The following is a 20,271-nucleotide window of genomic DNA, read 5'->3' as shown; positions in this document are numbered from 1 at the left end:
CACGCTTTTTCTCTCTCATTGAAATGCAATCCATTGGTTGTCCTTCCATCCAGATTCCTTCATAACAACTTGTAAGTCTTATGAGTTTATAACGGTCAACATATTGAGATATGAAGACATCTAGAATTTTAGGCAGCGAATTTCACATTCAAATGAGAGAAGATATGTACATGTTAGACAATATTTGGTGATTATGACAGGGGAACCAGTGTTGGAATGGTTGGAAATTACATGTAACTACTATTCAGGTAGAAAGACTAGACTAGGAAAATTAAAAATTGATCTGTAACTTGTTATGAGAAAGAAATGTACCAAATATCAAATGAATATCTGCATAAACAGAGAAAAGATGCCGACATTGATTTGCTGGACTAACAGACGAACGGACGGAGTGCAAACCTAAAGTCTCCTTCGACTTCGTCGGTAAGGGACTAAAAACAACACATATATTGTATGTGTCGTCACTCACCCACCCCCAAGTACAGGGGGGGGGGTATTGTATGTGTCATCACTCACCCGTCCTCAAGAGCAGGGGGTTATTGTATGTGTCATCACTCACCCACCCCCGAGTACGGGGGGATATTGTACGTGTTATTCGCTCTAAATATGGATTACATGTGGGGATTCATTTCTCCTGAGGGTCTTGACATTCACCAGCTGGCAATATCTGTGACTCATGTCAGCTTCATTTTGGCCATAACTTAAAGTAGCTCATTACACTAAAATTTTATTTAATGGCTTGTTAAAACAACTCTTACGAAGTATGATTTCACCATCGAAAGAGTGATACAAGCTCTCAAGTTTTTATAGGAATTTTTTGTGATTAATCACGGAATAATAAAAAAAAGGTGCTTTGTTTGCAAATAAGATACTATAGAGTCCAAATTTCACTATGATTTGATGCATAATATGAATATTTAAGAAAACATGCAAAAACTACTCAGATCGACGTTCTAGTTTTTTAAATAAAAAATATCTATGAGAATTAAAAACGTTATTTTCCTAATATTTTTTAAATCTACGGATAAAATCGTCAAAAAACTTGTCAATTAGAGAAAAAAAAAAAAGATATATCAAAGAAATACATTTTAAAAAGAAATTGAATGAAATGGTCAAAATTCAGAAATATTACGATTTTTCAAATTTGAACCAAGCCCGATCGGAATTATGAAAAAGTAATCATAGAGAACAACGTAACCAGAAAACTGCATTCCCTTGATGTGAAATGGTTTACAAATTAAATGACTTTATAAAGGAAACTAATTTCTTAATTAACAGTGCATACAATTGGAAACAGTATAATTATTTCAGTAATTTCTATCAATTTTGATCGGGATCGGTACTTTTTCTCTTCTTTGAATATAGTGATTTTATCTGAAATTTGGTCATTTCGTTTCAATTTATTTTTATAACGTATTTCTTCGATATATCTCTTTTCTAATGACATGTTTTTTGAGAATTTTATCCATAGATTTAAAAATATCAACAAATCACGTTTTAAATTATCATAAATATTTTTTTTCTAAAAAAAAAAAAAAAAAAAAAAAAAATAGAACGTTTTTATCTGAGTCTTTTAGGAGTGTTTTATCAGATATTCATATCATGCACCAAATCACAGCGAAATTAGGACTCTAGAATCTCTCATTTGTTAACAAAACACTTTTTTTATCATTGAGAGTTGGTATCATTCTTTCGATGGTAAAATCATACTTCATGAGAGTTGTTTTAACGAGCCATTATATAAAATTTTAATGTAATGATAATGAGATACCTTAATGCTGGAATTTTAAGGGACTTGGATGAAATTGGAGTGTTAGTGGACAGATGAAATTTTCTTAATTTATAAGCCCATCACTGGCTGTTGTTGGAGCCTGAACACTTTGATAAATATCACTGTGGTCTTGCTGAGGTGTAGCAATCAGTGGGTGTCCTCATTTACCCAAAGAAGAGTCGGAGAAGTAAGTATTCAATTTTTCTTGTAATAAGTTAAGACTGTAGAGAGAATGAAGAGAGATATTACAGTTACCTCCCTTAGACTATATAAATTATAATACAGCAGATATTACAGTTACCTCCCTTAAACTATATGAATTATAATACAGCAGATATTACAGTTACCTCCCTTAAACTATATGAATTATAATACAGCAGATATTACGGTTACCTCCCTTAGACTATATGAATTATAATACAGCAGATATTACGGTTACCTCCCTTAATCTATATGTATTATAATACAGCATATATTACAGCTACAACTGTACCTCCCTTAGACTATATGAATTATAAAACAACACTGTTAAGTGTTAATTTAAATGATTATGTTTGAATTCTTTCAATTTGATTAAAGACATGAGCTATAACTGCATACATTCTTCCACTTTACATGTAATTATTTACAATATATTCCACTTTACATAATTGTCTACAACAGATCTACACAATATATTTCATGTAGCTGACTCTCCAGGAATGTGTTTTAGGTAACCCGAGTGACTCAGGTGACATTGGTCTGCATCTATCATCGTGTGTTGTCTGTTGTACAATATCAACACTTGAACACATTTTATATACATATATATGGGGCGTATCATGGTACAGCAATGTCTGCAGATGGGATGTATTATGGTATAGTGATGTCTGTATGCCCGTCTGTAGATGGGATGTATTATGGTACAGTAATGTCTGTATGTCCGTCTGTAGATGGGGCGTATTATGGTACAGCAATGTCTGTCTGTAGATGGGGCGTATTATGGTACGGTAATGTCTATATCTTCGTCTGCAGTTGGGGCGTATTATGGTACAGTAATGTCTGTATGTCGGTCTGTAAATGTATTATGGTATGGTAATGTCTGTATGTTCGTCTGCAGTTGGGGCGTATTATGGTACAGTGATGTCTGTATGCCCGTCTGTAGATGGGATGTATTATGGTACAGTAATGTCTGTATGTCCGTCTGTAGATGGGGCGTATTATGGTACAGTAATGTCTGTATGTCCGTCTGTAGATGGGGTGTATTATGGTACAGTAATGTCTGTATGCCCGTCTGTAGATGGGGCGTATTATGGTACAGTAATGTCTGTATGTCCGTCTGTAGATGGGGTGTATTATGGTACAGTAATGTCTGTCTGTAGATGGGGCGTATTATGGTACGGTAATGTCTGTATATCCGTCTTCAGTTGGGGCGTATTATGGTACAGTAATGTATGTTTGTCCGTCTGCAGTTGGGGCGTATTATGGCACAGTAATGTATGTTTGTCCGTCTGTAGATGGGGCGTATTATGGTACAGTAATGTCTGTTTGTCCGTCTGTAGATGGGGCGTATTATCATGGTAAAGTAATGTATGTATGTCGGTCTGTAGATTGATTGATGTTTTCCACCACATTCAACAATTTATCAGTTATCTGGTGGCACCCAGCTTTTATTGGTGGAGGAGAGACCCCAGATACAATGTACCTGGGAAGAGACCACCGACCTTCCGAAAGTAAACTGGGAAACTTTCTCACTTACCGACACGAGCGGGATTCGAACCCGCGCCGACAGAGGTGAGAGGCCGTGTGATTTTGAGCGCGATGCTATAACCACTCGGTCACGGAGGGCCCCTCGTTCTGTAGATGTATTATAGTACGGTAATGTCTGTATGATGTATTATGGTACGGTAATGTCTATATGTCCGTCTGTAGATGGGGTGTATTATGGTACGGTAATGTCTATATGTCCGTCTGTAGATGGGGCGTATTATGGTACAGTAATGTCTGTATGTCCGTCTGTAGATGGGGTGTATTATGGTACAGTAATGTCTGTCTGTAGATGGGGCGTATCATGGTACGGTAATGTCTGTATGTCCGTCTGCAGTTGGGGCGTATTATGGTACAGTAATGTCTGTAAGCCCGTCTGTAGATGGGATGTATTATGGTATGGTAATGTTTGTATGTTCGTCTGCAGTTGGGGCGTATTATGGTACATCAATGTCTGTCTGTCCGTCTGTAGATGGGGCGTATTATGGTACAGTAATGTCTGTATGCCCGTCTGTAGATGGGGTGTATTATGCATTATGCTACAGTAATGTCTGTATGTCCGTCTGTAGATGGGATGTATTATGGTATGGTAATGTCTGTATGTTCGTCTGCAGTTGGTGCGTATTGTGGTACAGTAATATCTGTCCGTCTGTAGATGGGGTGTATTATGGTACAGTAATGTCTGTCTGTCTGTCCGTAGATGGATAAGATGCATGAGATGTATGTTAGAACGTCAATGCCCTCAAAGGTGCATACAGTGATAAAGGCTTCACATACAATGTATTATATGTATTAGCATTAAACGATATGATTAATTTTGATCCATCATAGATTCAAAACTCTGGGGTTGCGAAATTCACCATTGTTTGGGCACATCCTTTTCTGCTATTCCTAAAATATGCATTTAGATTTTAAACGGTATCAGCAGCCTTAAAGAAGTCCTTCAAATTATAATAATTTTGGCACCACCCTGAAACCAAACCCTTACTCCCTAGGATCATGAAAGAAGGTGTTACACAGAAGCGGGAATTTTCCCTAATCGGAGCTCCGTGCCAACATTCGTGACGTAAAACTGACCTTCATTCATATTTATACTCATTGCGCATTTGCCATTGAAATACCTGAAGGATTCTCCAGTCCTAGGGACAAGCCTAATACATTGTATGTGTCATAACATTATACATGTAGTCTAAAGATAATTTTTGAAATCGTGAAAATTAAATTGTCTTTTCTTCCTGACTATCAGATACAATGTATACGGTTACATGTTACGAGTGTATCAAATATTTAATATTCTATATTACTACATTCCAAAAGCTCTTATACTCGCATGTTTTATTTTCTACAACCAACAATTGGCAACTGTACATGACTCTGGCCACAAAACAATATATGAGAAATTTAATACGCATTGATAAAATTCAACATAATTCAAAGCACATGCACCTGTACAAATTGATTCAACATAGCAATTTGCTACCGAAATACATATAAACTCAAACTGTTTAACGGTTATTTACATTGTACCTCGTTTGGCCTTAAAAAAAAATTTCCAAAGCTTTGTAAAGTTCACAACGGTTTTCCGTAAAAGGCACCATGCCTTTGTCTACAACTTTCAATCAGAAAAACATACAAGATTTCGTTAGCAGCCTTGACTATCAAAACACAGGTATTGCATGCTGTATTCGGCGTGTTTGTTGAGAGTCCTATTCACAAACTAAACAGTGTCCAGGTTGGAAGCTTATTTCAAACTCGGAACATGGTAATAAACAGAGATTTGACATGAAACATTTATGAAAACTAGAAGTGTGTTTCAATTAAGAAAACAATGTAGATGGAAAAGGAATATGAAAAAATAAATGTGTTCGGGAGAGAGTCGAACCCGGCCGTTTTAAAAATAGAAAACATCTTAACTAATAATAGTCGACGACCTTATTCACTGAACCACGCAGTAGACCATACATTACTAAGGAAAATTAACCTACAGGTGAAGTTGAAAATAATACTAGTGAAGTCGTTTCGAATTTTTTTAATTTACAAAAAAATGCTCCCGTGAAACAAAATTTCAAAACGACAGTTTTCTAGAGGAAAACTCGAAGAACATGCTCATGCTAAATTTATTTTGTTTCACGGAGGCAGTTTTTCTGAAATGCGGGGATACCCCTCCATTTTAACGCTAAAAATCATATAAATCGCTTATTGCTTGATTTAAACTCGTAATATTTTTGCTAATTTTGTCAATACGTCTTTTAAACTTATTTTCAAAAAATATTGAATCAAGACATACGTTCCAATTGGTTTTATAATATATTTGAATAACTTAAATTTTTCGATCTTTCATGCAACACCCTTAGGGAAATTAACATGAGACGTGCAACACATTCTTTACAATTTTGGTAAAGGACTACCTACTTCTTCTAAATATCCATTTAGTTTCAATTTAGTATCAATAGTAATAAAGCATATATCATTTATATGTTTTGCACATATACACTACATATACCAAGTTTGGCCCCACCCTGTAATTAGAACCTCTACCACGGAGATCCCTATAAAGTTACATTTTCGGTAAAGGTCTTCCTGCTCTGAATCACTATGCATTTATAGTTTTTCTTAAAGACATTCAGGTGTATAGAAAATATTTTTGAAAATTGGTAAATTTTTGGCAGTTTTTGCCCCACCCCTGAGGCGCCGGGGGTGCAGAAGTCCTAAGAGTTACAGTTAATATCTGAACAACAAAAATGCCCACAAAATTTGACCTTGCATAAAAAGTCAAAGGTCATCAAAAATAACACGTGACACAGTCTTATCACGGTATACCCACATACCAAAATACGAAAGGTCTATATCAATAGATAAAAATGTTATGGTCAAGACAAAAAAATCATGCCTAAAAAATCTATTATTTGACCTTTAAATAAAACGTCAAAGGTCATCAAAAATGGCACACGACACTCTGTCTTATCATGGCATACCAACATGCCAAATATCAAAGGCCTAGTTCAAAAATTCTATTAATTGACCTTTACAGAAAAGGTCATGGTCAAAGGTAATCAAAAATGGTATATTCGCATACGAAATATGAAAGGTCTCTGTCAATAGACAAAAAAAATATCGCCCGGACAAACTTTCTAGAAGACGAAGATCTGCAAGCACATCCAAAAAAGAAAAAAAGTCCGGAAAACTAATTTGCGGGACTGACGGACAGACAGAGCGCAAACCTAAAGCCCCCTTCGCGACTTCGTCGAGGAGGAGGAAGCATCCCCTGTCGACCGGTCACACCCGCCGTGAGCCCCATGTCCCGATCAGGCAAACGGAGTTATCCGTAGTCAAAATCTGTGTGGCAAGAACGACCTAACAATCGGTATGAAACACATCAGACAGCATTTGACACAACGATAGGTTGTATTGACGAACTAGATCGTTATAATGACCATAGAATTTGCGAAATGCTGACTTCAATCGAGACTGTTAAAACCCCTGTACCATCAACTTGTTTGTCAGTAGCTTGCCTCGAGTTAAAACTGACCATACGCAGAACAAGCTCTTGCGTATCGAATCAGTTGATAGATATAAACACCATATGCACGTGATAATGGAATATTGCTACATAAATATGGGAAGAACTCAGAAGTTGACGTTTAAAAGATGCCGGATTTAACCATATTTATGTGGTATTTGGTAATCAGGTTTTCCAATAGTCTTTTGGAGATCCCATGCGCTTGAATGGTGCTGCTTTGTGTTAGCCGGTCTGTTTTTCGTAATCTTATGAGGTAGACTTTATTCAAAAGCTTCTACAGCAGGAGAAATGATATATTATTGTGGACTTCAAATATCAATGACGTTTTATCTATTAAGATAATCACTTTCATTCATATGTCGCTTCGGGGCGTCTCCTTGTTGGTGAAAAATTCTCGAGAGTGGACGTTAAACAATTTATCAATGATATGTCGCTTCGATATATCACAATGAATTCGAAATAAAAGACACAATAGAGTACCCATATCGACTTCATTTTTGGATATTCATTGAAGATAGATTTAACGGCAAACTAACAAATCAACATATCAACTTCAGCTTCTTCAACGTCAATGTTATTAATCCATAGGGCTCACGGCGGGTGTGACTGGTCGACAGGGGATGCCTACTCCTCCTAGGCGACTGATCCCACCTCTTGCGTGTCTAGGGGTCCGTGTTCGTACAACTTTGCATTACTTATAGGAGTTATGAGATTGATCACTGTTCGTTATCTTCACCTTTCTTGTGAAAGTATTCTATCAACACCTACATATTATATCTATGCCAATCAACCGATTCGAAACAGGAAAATATAACCTGCGTATAATTTTTTTTTAAACAGTCAAGTTGCAAATAAGTTGACATAACAGGGTTTAACAGTATTGTTGAAAATCAGCATTTGGCAAATTCTATGGTCGTTATAATGATCTTAGCAAATAGAACCTGTCCTTGGGTCGAATGTTACCTGACGGGGTTCGTAGCAATAGATAGGCCGTTCTATACTTCCTGATTTTGACCCAAGATTACTTTAGTTACCTGATGAAGATGCAGGATTCACAGCTGATGGGATTGATTAACAGATGATCTCCATTCACCCTTGACAACTCATGCAACCCCTGCTGTTTCCAAGGGTCCGTGTTTGCAGTAATCTATCTTACAAATCATACAAAATTAAGTGGTCCCGTGGGGATCCGGTTAGAATAGGTCTTCAGTACCCCTTGCTTGTCGTAAGAGGCGACTAAATGGGGCGATTCTTCGGATGAGACCGCGAAAACCGAGGTCCCGTATCACAGCAGGTGTGGCACGATAAAGATCCCTCCCTGCTCGAAGGCCATAAGCGCCGAGCATAGGCCGAAATTGTGCAGCCCCTCACAGGCAGTGGTGACGTCTCTATACGAGTGAAATATTCTCGAGACAATATTCAATCAAAATCAAGTGGGGCAAACATGAGTTCCTGGAAACAACAGTGGTGGGATCAGGGGCCTATGCATCCTATGTTGATAGGTCGAACCGTCATAAGTTATCTATCTTGATTAATTTAACGGAGTAATCCATTGTCAAATTTAGTGTGTAAAGAACGATCTAACACTTGACATAGAACATGTCAGACATAGTAAAGAGTATTCGAAGTCAGAAAAATGATTATTATTACTGTTGAAGTACTCCTCTATCTTTTAGGCACAAACTCGATTGTTTCTAGGTATGTAAAATATATATAGATTGATTTTGACTACGGATTACTCCGTTTATCTGATCAAGATATAGGGCTCACAGCGGGTGTGACCGGTTGACAGGGGATGCTTACTCCTCCTAGGCACCTGATTTCACCTCTAGTGTGTCCAGGGGTCCGTGTTTGCCCAACTATCTATTTTGTATTGCTTATGGGATTTATGAGATTGACTACTGCTCGTTATCTTCACCTTTCATAGAGATAAATAAAACTAATTAAGTCCTTTAAACTATCAAGCGTTCTATCTTAACACAAATTATGAAACACTAGTACCGAGGAGGCGTCTGTATACACATAGTACAGTTCTCATCTGCTCGTATGGTGTAGTCTGATGAATTGTCACATTCACAAAATTTATAGCCTGAACATGGATACCGGACGTCATCAACAACAAAATGGTCAGGTCACAAAAAGCGACACACTTCCACCTTTTCGTAATGTTGACTGTGAATTATTCGTGCATTCCAGCTTCGTAATAAGGTGCTATACTATTCATCAAAGTTAAGAGCATGGTCACATCAGTAAATCCCTAATCAACACTAGTGATGTACTTAGTTCATTAAACTCGAATATTTCCACTCCTGACAAGACGTGGCGATAGAATCCAACAGTTTCACAGGTACGTGAGAAGTTTCACAGGTAGGCAAGAAGTTTCACAGGTACGTGAGAATTTTCACAGGTAGGCGAGAAGTTTCACAGGTATGTGAGAAGTTTCACAGGTACACGAATTTCAGAGTACTAGCTTGTCATAGAGTTTCAAAGATTTCATTAACTCTTGGTACGATGTTGGTTCTTAAGGACAGGATTATTACGACTTTTTCACAAATGTACTCCAGTAATCATTAAAGATTGATATTAAATATAAATATTGCAGCCTTCAATTCCACTCTATATGTGCATGTGATATGTGTGCATTGCATACCCAAGGTCCCAGCACTCTCCTTTTCCAACCGCCGTAAAATGGCTGAAATATTTTGTCTACGGCGTAAAACCTCAATTAATCAATCTCTTCTTTTGGAAGTTCCCTGGTGATGACTGTAGGTGAGTAAACAGAAAATATGATTTAAGGAGGTACTCTTCATCGTCTTAATGGCTGACTTCCTTTAAAAACATGGATGAATATATATATATATATATATATATATATATATATATATATATATATATCAGCAATATTTGTCTATTCATTCACAAATTCATCGCCAAGCTGAGTTGCTCATTAGGTTATTACGTCGACTGGTGAACTTTATATCGTGAGTTCGAGTCCAGCAGGGGTTTTAATTATTTTTAGGTTGCTTTCTTCTAAAACTGAATTGTTGACTAAATAAAGTATATTTGAAAGTTTTAAAATTCAAAATATTGTTGTACAGGTCCTCCACTTTTCATCCACATCAAATTTCTCTGGTGTACTATACTTCCTTAAAATCTTAACGAAAATCCATCACATTCCTTCAAGACAACAGATGTAAATTACGTATCCCAGAGATTAAGATGTGTCCATTTCAGTATTTGGTATTTCTGAGGTAGTACTTTTGTTTCTTTTGAAAATCTGTTTCGAAATACTCAGGAAAGAATTTTTTATCTGCTGATTTAGTATAGATTCCGTCAGTCCATTCACCAAAGACAATGACAATCCCAGAAAGAAAGACAAACAGTGGAACCAAGGACTAATTAACTCAACTTTGGGATCTACTTCGATGGAGATCATAATCGGCATCTGTATGACTGAGGACACAGTTATCAATACTAAAATTGACCGAATCAATTGCTTTTCGTTCTTTATCCTTTCTCTGTTTCCACTTTGAGTGGTATTAACCCGCTTGCCACTGGATATTGCTTTCCTTATGATTCCGATATAGCAAAACGAAATAGGGGCAGTGATAGCAACTACTAAAATGAGCGTAAACACCCAGAATCCATCATCACTGATCATAGGACTACAGATAAGTCGTAGCGGATCTAAGGTGAATTTTCCCCAAGCACCAGTCACTGGAAACACTAAAACTGTCGGATAAAACAGCCAAGCGAACACTAACATTATCCGTGTATTCCGGGTGCTGAAAATCTTGTCGTACTGATTAAATTGTACTATTTGTATATAACGGTTGAAAGAAATTAATGATAAATTAATTAATAAGTTTACACTTAATCCAAAATAGGAATATCCAGAGATGACACATACAACATGAATATCTCGAAGCAATGAAAACGAAAGCCAGAGTCGGAGAGGTATAGCTATTGAACTCATCAGTAAATTTCCAACGAAGAAATTCAGCACAAAAATAAAAATGTTTTTTTGATAAAGTCTTCGGCAGATTATCACCACAATAGTCGAAAGATTAACGACTGTGCCCGATGCAGCAATGGATGCAGATAGCACTCTATGCAGAGTAAGATTCCAAGCTAACATTTGTAATCCTGGGGCCCTGACGGTCACGTTGCTATTCGAAGCCATTTCCCCCTCCTATATAAAAAGCAGTACAATAGAAAACCTGACTGAAAATGATTCTATTGACAGAGCTTATATTCTTCTGATTTGAAAGAACGTTTTGCGGATCAAAGACTTCCACCTTGATCAATTCTGCTCATATCAAGCTATGCTTTTGATGAGCAATTGATCAATGAATATGAAGGGGAGATTAGGAAACCTGGGGACGTTCATGGTTTTTTGATCTACAGATTTTCATGAAAAACTTTTTGGATTAAAGATGTTTGTCTATGTATCTTGCGATAACACACCCTTGTCATGAACTGCTTAGAGACATGATGATTATTCGTATAATCATCTAACCATACAAATATATACAATATAAAGCTATTTGCATTTCTCAAAAAGCCATAAAGTTTTACTGGAAGACATATTCTCTTCTAAAGCGGGTCCACAATAGTCATCTAGTGTTGCTATAACATATATTATGTAAAGTATTTCATCAATATTGGCACTTTCGGGGTATTTGTGTGATTTAACGAAGCTATTCTGTTTTTTTAATGTTGTTGAGTATCAAAATTTATGTACGATTTTCAGAACAGGATTTTTTTCTAGATTCCATAGTTCCTGGGGCGAGTAATACTCTTCAGTAATACTCAGGTGACCGAGAAGGCCTGTAGGTCTCTTGTTTTAAACTAAAAGTAAATAAGCTGTTTGCTTCTATCGAATATTTGATAATGACAAGTAATTTTCCTCTTTTTTTCTTTTTACGTCACAAAGTATAGAGATACGTGGAAAAACAAATAACTTGTATGTTCGCAATTTGTTCGGTGTGATGGCTGCTCCATCCCCAATCTCTGGCATTCCTAAAGTCTTAGCTCTATCAGTTTTAAAATTCATCTCATAATACTTAGGAATTGTCTTTTGATTTGCGTTCGATATAGATTCAATTCGTGTATTAAGATGACAATCCTAGATACTAGCCAAAAACGATGGGACCAAGGGCTGTTTTGTTTCAATATTGGATTCTCAATAAACGATGGTTGGTTTTGTCAATTACATTGAGACGTCATTAGTTGTAGGTGAAGTACCACTTATTCAGACCTAGGCTTGCTTATAATTAGTACCTACATCTTTTCCCTATTCCATTTTTGTGGATGGTATATCTTTTACTTCGGTTGATTTTACATATATTGATTGTTCTTCTAGTCAGCATTCAACTAATGAAGATAAGACGGATTAATCAGACACGTTCATCATGTTTTAGTCAATCAATTCTCATTAAAGACTGTTTTGATTACAGACTGCTGTTTGTGTGCCTGGTCTAATGACACTTTGAAGTTGCCAGCTTTGCAAATTGTATGTCATCCATGCGGAAATGCTTTTGTCACTTTTTAGCGCCGGTTTTAAGTATGCAGAGCGTATGGGAATGATAATATGGACATTCGACATTATGCTAGGATACAAAAATTAAATTTTGAAATATTATACGATGTTCTAAGAGTTATGTCAATAATAGGAATGAGTATTTTCGTGTAACAAGGCCATGAACTGAAATCGGAATCAAACAATGTGGTATATTAAACATTGTATGGAATTTAACGTCAATACCCTCTGTTTCATATGAATATTCTTTACAAATAAAATTGTGTAATGAAATCTTAATAAAAATACTACATGAAAGGTGAAGATAACGAACAGTGATCAATCTCATAACTCCTACAAAAACATAAAATTAAACGTTAGGCAAACGCGGACCCCTGCCAGGGATATACCAAAGGTGGGATCATGTGTCTAGGAGGAGTAAGCACCCCCTGTCAACTGGTCAAACCAGCTATGATCCCTATTATTTCCATCGGATTAATGGAGCAATCTGTCACAATCAGCGTGTAATGAACGGTCTCAACTGATGAAACATTCCAAACAGAATTTTACCAAATGACAAGCTGTATTGGTAAAGTACATGTAGATCTTATAACGACCATGACATTTCCGAATGCTAGCTTTAAACGAGACCGTTGAAGCCCTTGTAATATTTATTTGTCAGAAGCCTGCCTTGATTAAAAAAAAACTGATCATGCGCAGAACAAGCCATTGCGTATCGAATCAGTTGAGACGTCAACCCCCCCCCCCAAAAAAAAAAACCCAACAAAAAACCAAGATGTGTTTGTGAAACACAAATGCCCCCGATAATGGCCAATTCCGAAGATGGCCTATGTCACAAGGACAAATATCTTGGTATCAGTAGAAAGATCTTCTCACAAGAAATGCTCATTTGCAATATGAAAGCTCTAATATTTACCATTTAGAAGTTATGACCAATGTCAATTTCTTGAAAAGTAGGTCAAATATCAAGGTCAAAAGGTTTAGTACCGACGGAAAGGTCTTGTCACAAGAAATACTCGTATGAAATATCAAAGCTCTAGCTCTTACTGTTCAAAAGTTATTAGCAAGGTTAAAGTTTGCAAAAAGTATGTCAAACTCCAAGGTCACAGGGTCAAACATGTTGGTACCCACGGAAAGGTCTTGTCATAAGGAATACTCATGTGAAATATCAAAGCTCTATCACTTACTGTTCAAAAATTATTAGCAAGGTTAAAGTTTCAGACAGAATTACAGACAGGACAAAAACAATTTGCCCCCCGATCTTCGATCTCGGGGGCATAATAAACCCCAGATCAGCTAATAATAACAATGTTGGAATGACCTGATCACCAAAGACTATGAATATATTGTGAATGAGGAACTCCAGCTTCTTTTTAATATCAACTTCAGAGTACTTTGACGTAGAATCAGAGCGGTGGCAAACAAATCATTTTTAATGACTGACCATAAGATATGAATATTTCCTTTTTGTGTTTTTATGGAAGAAGCAACTTTCTATGATGTCAAGAAGTATATTATTATTCTTTAATTCATATGAATGGGAATGGTCGTGTAAAGCGCTGAAAAGGCATACGTTTTGATATTGTTGATTTGAGAAAAGTTTTGTGAATTCAAAGGACCCCCTCACTTATAACTGTGACATATGGCCCCCGATGACTTAGTAAAACGGAAAATTCATTTTTGTTGCAGTTTTCGGCGATAAGAGGCAATGAATGCAGTCATGTCATACATGGTTTTTAAGTTGAATGATTGTACAATACAACGGTAGTAAATACATTAGCATCGCATATTCCCTGGAGGCTCAAAAGTTCGACATTCTCAGGGGGTGCCATTCTGTGTCATTTGAAGCTAGGTACCTTGTGTTGTTATTAGTATACAGAGGTCATAAGTCATGTACAGAAACAAGTGCCTGTGCGTTTGATGCAAAATTCAAATCTTTCATGAATGGATTCATCATGCATGCTATAACTGAAATGTCCTCTGAAACAGCCCTCTTGTCCATTTCCAGTTGCATTTGCTGTTTTATATGTTTTATGAATGGCAGGTCTTCATCATTTAACTCTACGATCCGTAACAATTTGGTTATAACTGGCAGTACTTTATGCATGGTTGGGTACTTGTCAGCACACAGAATAGTTGTGGCTTTCTCAAATGGTGAAAGAAGTTCAACAAGTTTTTCAACAATGCTTAGTTCTTGAAAACTGAACACACAATTCTTCAACGTGTTGGATGCTGTTTTTGAGAGATCTGGATCATTTGCAAGTGCCATAAGAACTGGTGTCTGTTCCACAAGACGTTGGAGCATATACAAAGTAGAATTCCATCGAGTTGCGACATCAATAATGAGTTTATGCCCAACTTGCTCCTGATTCAGTAATAGTTTCTGCTTTGAAAGAAGCATTTCTGTGACACTGCTTGATTTGTGAAAAAAGGTTACCAACTTGCGCGACTTCCCCAAGATTCTATCAACTTCCTTCACCAAGAGCGAGTGCTTCACAATTAAGTTAATACGGTGCCCATAACATCCGAACCTGCTCCAGCCTAGAATTTCATATGCTTTTACTTCATTTGCTGCATTGTCACTTGTAGCAATTGGCTGTGGAAGTTTCCATTGTAGTTGTGTTTTTTGCAGACTGTTTGCTATGTTTTCTGAAGTATGACTTAATTCCATTTTCACAGTACCTAACACAGCACTCTGCAGTTCCCATGACCTGTCGATGTAGTGTATTGTTGTGGTAAAATACGACTCCGTGTTCAATGAAGTCCATCCATCATGTGTGATGGAAATGTCTTTGACCGATTCTAAATCATTATTTAATTTTGCTTCAATTTCTTCCTTCTTTTTTTCTAATCTAGATATTACTGTAAATCTTGATGGTATTTTGTACCTCGGTTCCAGAAGGGCAACAAAGTCTCTAAAGTACACATTCTCTACGATGCTAATTGGTATGACCTTCCCAACTATAAGTTTGTTGAGGGAATCATCAATTTTATGTTGTCTGTCAACATTCAGTTTTCCCTTCTGTGTATTCGAATTCACAAATGTGTCAATGGATGGCTGATGTTGCTTGGTTGGCATATTTTTGGGCAAACTACCACCATGTTCGCTATCAATGTGATTTTTGAAGTTTGTAGTATTACCTGAAGAAGATATAATAAAACAAAATAAATGTTGTGTTTCCCAACATTTAACACTACATGCAATCAGTTTTTGCACAGAATTTTCTAATTGAATATTGTTATGTTTCAAAATTGAGGGTTAAAAAAGTAAAGCCAGTGCCCTGGTTGCCCTCCTCAAATTTCCCGTTGGATATGTCATGAAATAATTCTCATACATGTACGTTAAACATAAAACATATCAGATACAACTGCATTATAGTACGTGTATCGGAGAAAATTCGCACTATATGCAATGTACATAAACACGCATTTTTTCTCAGTAAAGAATGGTAGAGTTTCAATAAATCGATTGATAAATATTGCATACTGCCATTATCATATCATTCACTTTCAATTAGAATAACGTCTCTTAAATTAAAGCCTGATATATGTACCTTTGTTGGCGTAAGTCTTCCTGCACACTTTGCATACAGCAAACGACATGTCGAAATTTTCTTTAATGGGCGGACCATCTTTTTTCTTATAAAATCCAAAAAACTTCCAAACATCTGACTTTGCTTTCCCAGGATATTAGTATATTATCTTCTCCAAGTTGTTATTTGCATCGGCTGCCATTTTTAAATTTTCTAGCGGATGGTATTAATTAATTCGTACATGTTTTATTCGCGTAATTCGTTCCTAACCTAATAGCGACAATCGATAATCGAAATCGATCACCTCTTAACGATCGACAATCGATTGTCGGCGATAATCGTTACATCACTAACAGTGATCAATCTCATAACTCCTGTATGCAATACAAAATAGAAAGTTAGACAAATACGGACCCCTGGATATATCAGAGGTAGGATCAGGTGCCTAGGAGGAGTAAGCATTCCCTGTCGACCAGTCACACCCGCCGTGAGCCCCTGCACCATCAACTTGTTTGTCAGAAGCCTGCCTCGTTTTAACAAGAGTACTGCCAACGGTAGATAATACGCCCGTGAAAAGCTAATATAGGGTGTTTTTCTTACACCGTGATTTGTAGAACTTGACTTCAAGTAGTATCAGCAATCATCAGGGTGTGACATTCTTTACATCGTAAAAACAAGACCAATCATGTACTCTATGTAATATTTTCACTTCGCACAATATCGATGTACATGTATGTGTAACAAGGTTAATGGTCCCTGCCCCAACGAATCGGTCTGCATCCTGCTACTATAGCCTTGGACCTTAAGAAACAATAGGCATCTTCCACTTCGCATAAAGTGTATGTGTACAAAGTTTGACGGTCTTAGCCCCAACAGTTCGGTTTGTATACTGCCTACAAGGTTTTCCTACTAAGTGATACTGTGACCTTGAAAAGGTAACGGGTATCTTCCTCTTATCATGGTGATCAAATATGTCATGTTTCAATATTCTGGAGCTTACAGTTCGGTTTGTATCCTGTCTACAAGGTTTTCCAACTAAAGGATCCTGCCACTTTAACCTATAGCCTTGAAAAACACGAAGTATCTTCCTCTCATCATGGTGATCGAATGTACCAAGTTGCAATATCCTGGATCTTACGGTTCAGTTTGTATCTCCCTACAAGGCTTTCCAACTTGGTAATACCTTGACCTTGAAGAAAAAAAATAGGCCAAAACAATATACCGAGTTGTAATATTCTGGAGATCGATCGATCCTCATGTGATGTCATAGGTTTTTGCAAAAATCTTTATCAATATAACTTTGTGCATGATAGAAATGTATTTTTCAGGGGAATTATATTCACTGCATAAAATAACAAATCTGGTAAACTATTTATACTTAAAAATTAATATTTTCCATAGAAAATCAATTATTTATAATTTTAAAAACGTTGTCATGGTCAATAACTCCTATGCTGGTATTTCTTCTACTGCATGTCTATTATACATGATTTCTCCAATACCCAAAATTAATTTATACATATTAATGAATTAGCAGTTTTTTTTAAACTGTTGACACTTAAAATTTGTCATATCAACAATTTTCTATCTATTTTAATTATTCTGTATGACGAAAATGGGTGATTTTTTTCATGTTTACATATACTTCTGTTTTTGTATATCTGACATCTTTAAAAATGTGGCAACATACACATTTTCTTTGGTTATCAATTGAATTTAACAATATTGAGTGGAAATTAATACAGTTTTTCCACTTTCAACCATTTATATTAATAAGTCACACGAGGATTGATCTACCTTAAAGGGAAAGGCAACCCTAACCACATTGTTGCTTTTATGAATAAAGTATTTCTTACTGATATCGTTAATGACAGTCTTTAACAACAAAAATCCTTGCTTAACAATTAAATCAATATTAATCTATCTTATATTTCAAATTCCCCCCGCTAAGAGAGCGGCCATTGAAATTTTATTACGTTACACCGTCGGTTCCGGTTTATTTCATCAGCAGCACTGTAAACATGACAAGTCAAGAACAGTTAAGTTTGGAGTCGTATAGATTTGAGCCTGTTCTTTCGCAAGAGAAAAGAAGACGTTCAGTCGAGTCGCAGACCAGGCAGATGGTACTCGTTTCTTCATACATGTACATGTCTCAAACCTCAACTTGTCATTACGCAAATGATGGATCCACAGGTTACATAGTATTTTCTTTTCAAATAACTTTATTGTGTCAGGAATTTCGGGAAAAAACTTTTTTCACATCTTCCCTTTGCAGTAGTGTAATTAACTTATTGACAAGAAGGCATCCACCTATTTACAATGTATTCTTAAAATCTACCACATGCACATCTTTGATGATCTTAGAATCTCATCAAAACCGGAATAGACGATGTGACGTAAAAATATTGATTTTTGTGGTCTTCAATACAAAAAGAGTTCTGCTTCATGGCAGCCTCTATAGATGGCGGGAATTTCAATTTTTAACGTTTTAAATTTAGTACTGAGGCTTATCTAGGCTGTATATCTACATAATAGTGACAAATCTTTATCATATAGTTAATCCTATCATTTATCATGTAAAACGTGTTTGGGTTGTCTTTCCCTTTAAGGTTCGGTTTGTATCCTGCCCACAAGGGTTTCCTATTAAGTCATATTACGACCTTGACCTTTCAGCTATGGCAGTGAAAAACAATATACCTCGTCCTCTCATCATGGTGGTCAACTGTACCAAGTTGTAAAATCCTGGAGCTTACGGTTCGGTCTGTATCCTGCCCACAAGGTCCGGACAGAGGTATTGGCAGACGGACGACGCCATACAATAATACGTCCCGTCTTCGACGGGCGTATAAAAACTGACCATACACAGAACATGCTCTTGTGTATCGAATCAGTTGAAAGATATAAAAGCCATATGCAGGTGATAATGGAATATTGCTACATTAAATATGGGATGTTGACGATGGAGAAGCTGAAATCATCCCGTTTATCATAAAGATTGAGTTGTTAGCTTGACGTTAGTATCTACTTTCAAGAAAATATCGAGGCATGAAGCAGACGACTGTCTTTTATTTCGACATTGTAGACAGTTGCTTCTTCAACAAAAATTGGCAAACGCAAATATTCATATCTAGTGATCAGTCATCCAAAAAATTGATTTGTTAATCACCACTCTGATTCCACGCACAAGTACTCTGAAGTTGAAATAAGAAACTTTTGTACGAATCCTTCGGATGAGATAACAAAATCCGAGCTCCCGTGTCACAGCAGGTGTGGCACGATAAAAATCCCTCCCTGCTCAAAGGCCGTAAGCGTCGATCATAAGCCTAAATGTTGCAGCCCTTCGCAAGCAATGGTGATGTTTCCACATGAGAGAAAAATACTCGAGTGGGACGTTAAACAATATACAATTAATCAATATAAACTATGTTAACCTGATCCGCATGCGTGCGAAAACGTTGACCACAAAACAACTGCGTCATATAACCTCTGATAAACTAAATATCAATTCATTTATTGTTTCCACTCGGGGCTGACTTTTCCAGTCATTGAGATTTGCATTTTGTGGCAGAACATGTATAGATGTAAACTGATCTCTCTTCTACAAAGTCCTAAAGCATTTAATACATCGCTAATTAATTTCGTTATTATAATAAAAAAAAAATTCACATTTACAGAAGGTTTGGGTACATACTGTAGACGCTTTGTGTAATTTTGAAAAGACTAATAATTATGTTCAGAACAATGTTACGATATTATATACTGGTAATATTGTACTTCGGCTGTTCTTCGCGGCTAGTTGTATTCGACACGTCTGCTCGCCAATCGTGGTCAATGTTTTCCAGTAGAATTTGCTATGAAAATAAACACTCAATGGAGTTTGATATTCTTTACTTTTTAACTTATAGCTTGTTTTTTTTTTTTTACGGAAATAGCTTACGCAAATATCGAGCCCAATCAAAGCTTTTTTCAAAGACAATAAACTAATGATACCGTGGCTCAGTGTCCTTTAGCTATCGATGTATTATAGCTATTTATATTTATATAAGAATTCCCAATTTTAGGTGCTAGGATACAACACAGTGTTTTCCACTTTTATGACAAATGATTATTTCCTAATTAATTAAGAGTAACTCCCCAGTGCCTAAATATTAATCAGCCG

General features: G+C 36.5%; 1 protein-coding gene across 1 annotated transcript; it reads right to left on the bottom strand.

Annotated features, from left to right (window-relative positions):
• Positions 1–12,398: 12,398 nt before the first annotated feature.
• Positions 12,399–16,182, bottom strand: LOC125665318 (E3 SUMO-protein ligase ZBED1-like). The gene is made up of 3 exons (XM_048897968.2): positions 16,134–16,182; positions 14,477–15,720; positions 12,399–12,413 (listed from the first exon to the last, which is right to left on the bottom strand). The coding sequence occupies exons 1-3, from the start codon at positions 16,180–16,182 to the stop codon at positions 12,399–12,401; spliced, it is 1,308 nt and encodes a 435-aa protein (XP_048753925.2).
• Positions 16,183–20,271: the final 4,089 nt, after the last annotated feature.

The sequence above is a fragment of the Ostrea edulis genome, chromosome 10 (assembly GCF_947568905.1).
Source record: "Ostrea edulis chromosome 10, xbOstEdul1.1, whole genome shotgun sequence".
Lineage (NCBI taxonomy): Eukaryota > Metazoa > Mollusca > Bivalvia > Ostreida > Ostreidae > Ostrea > Ostrea edulis.
The sequence above is the reverse complement of the archived record's forward strand: the minus strand, read 5'-3'. Positions and strand labels throughout refer to the sequence as shown.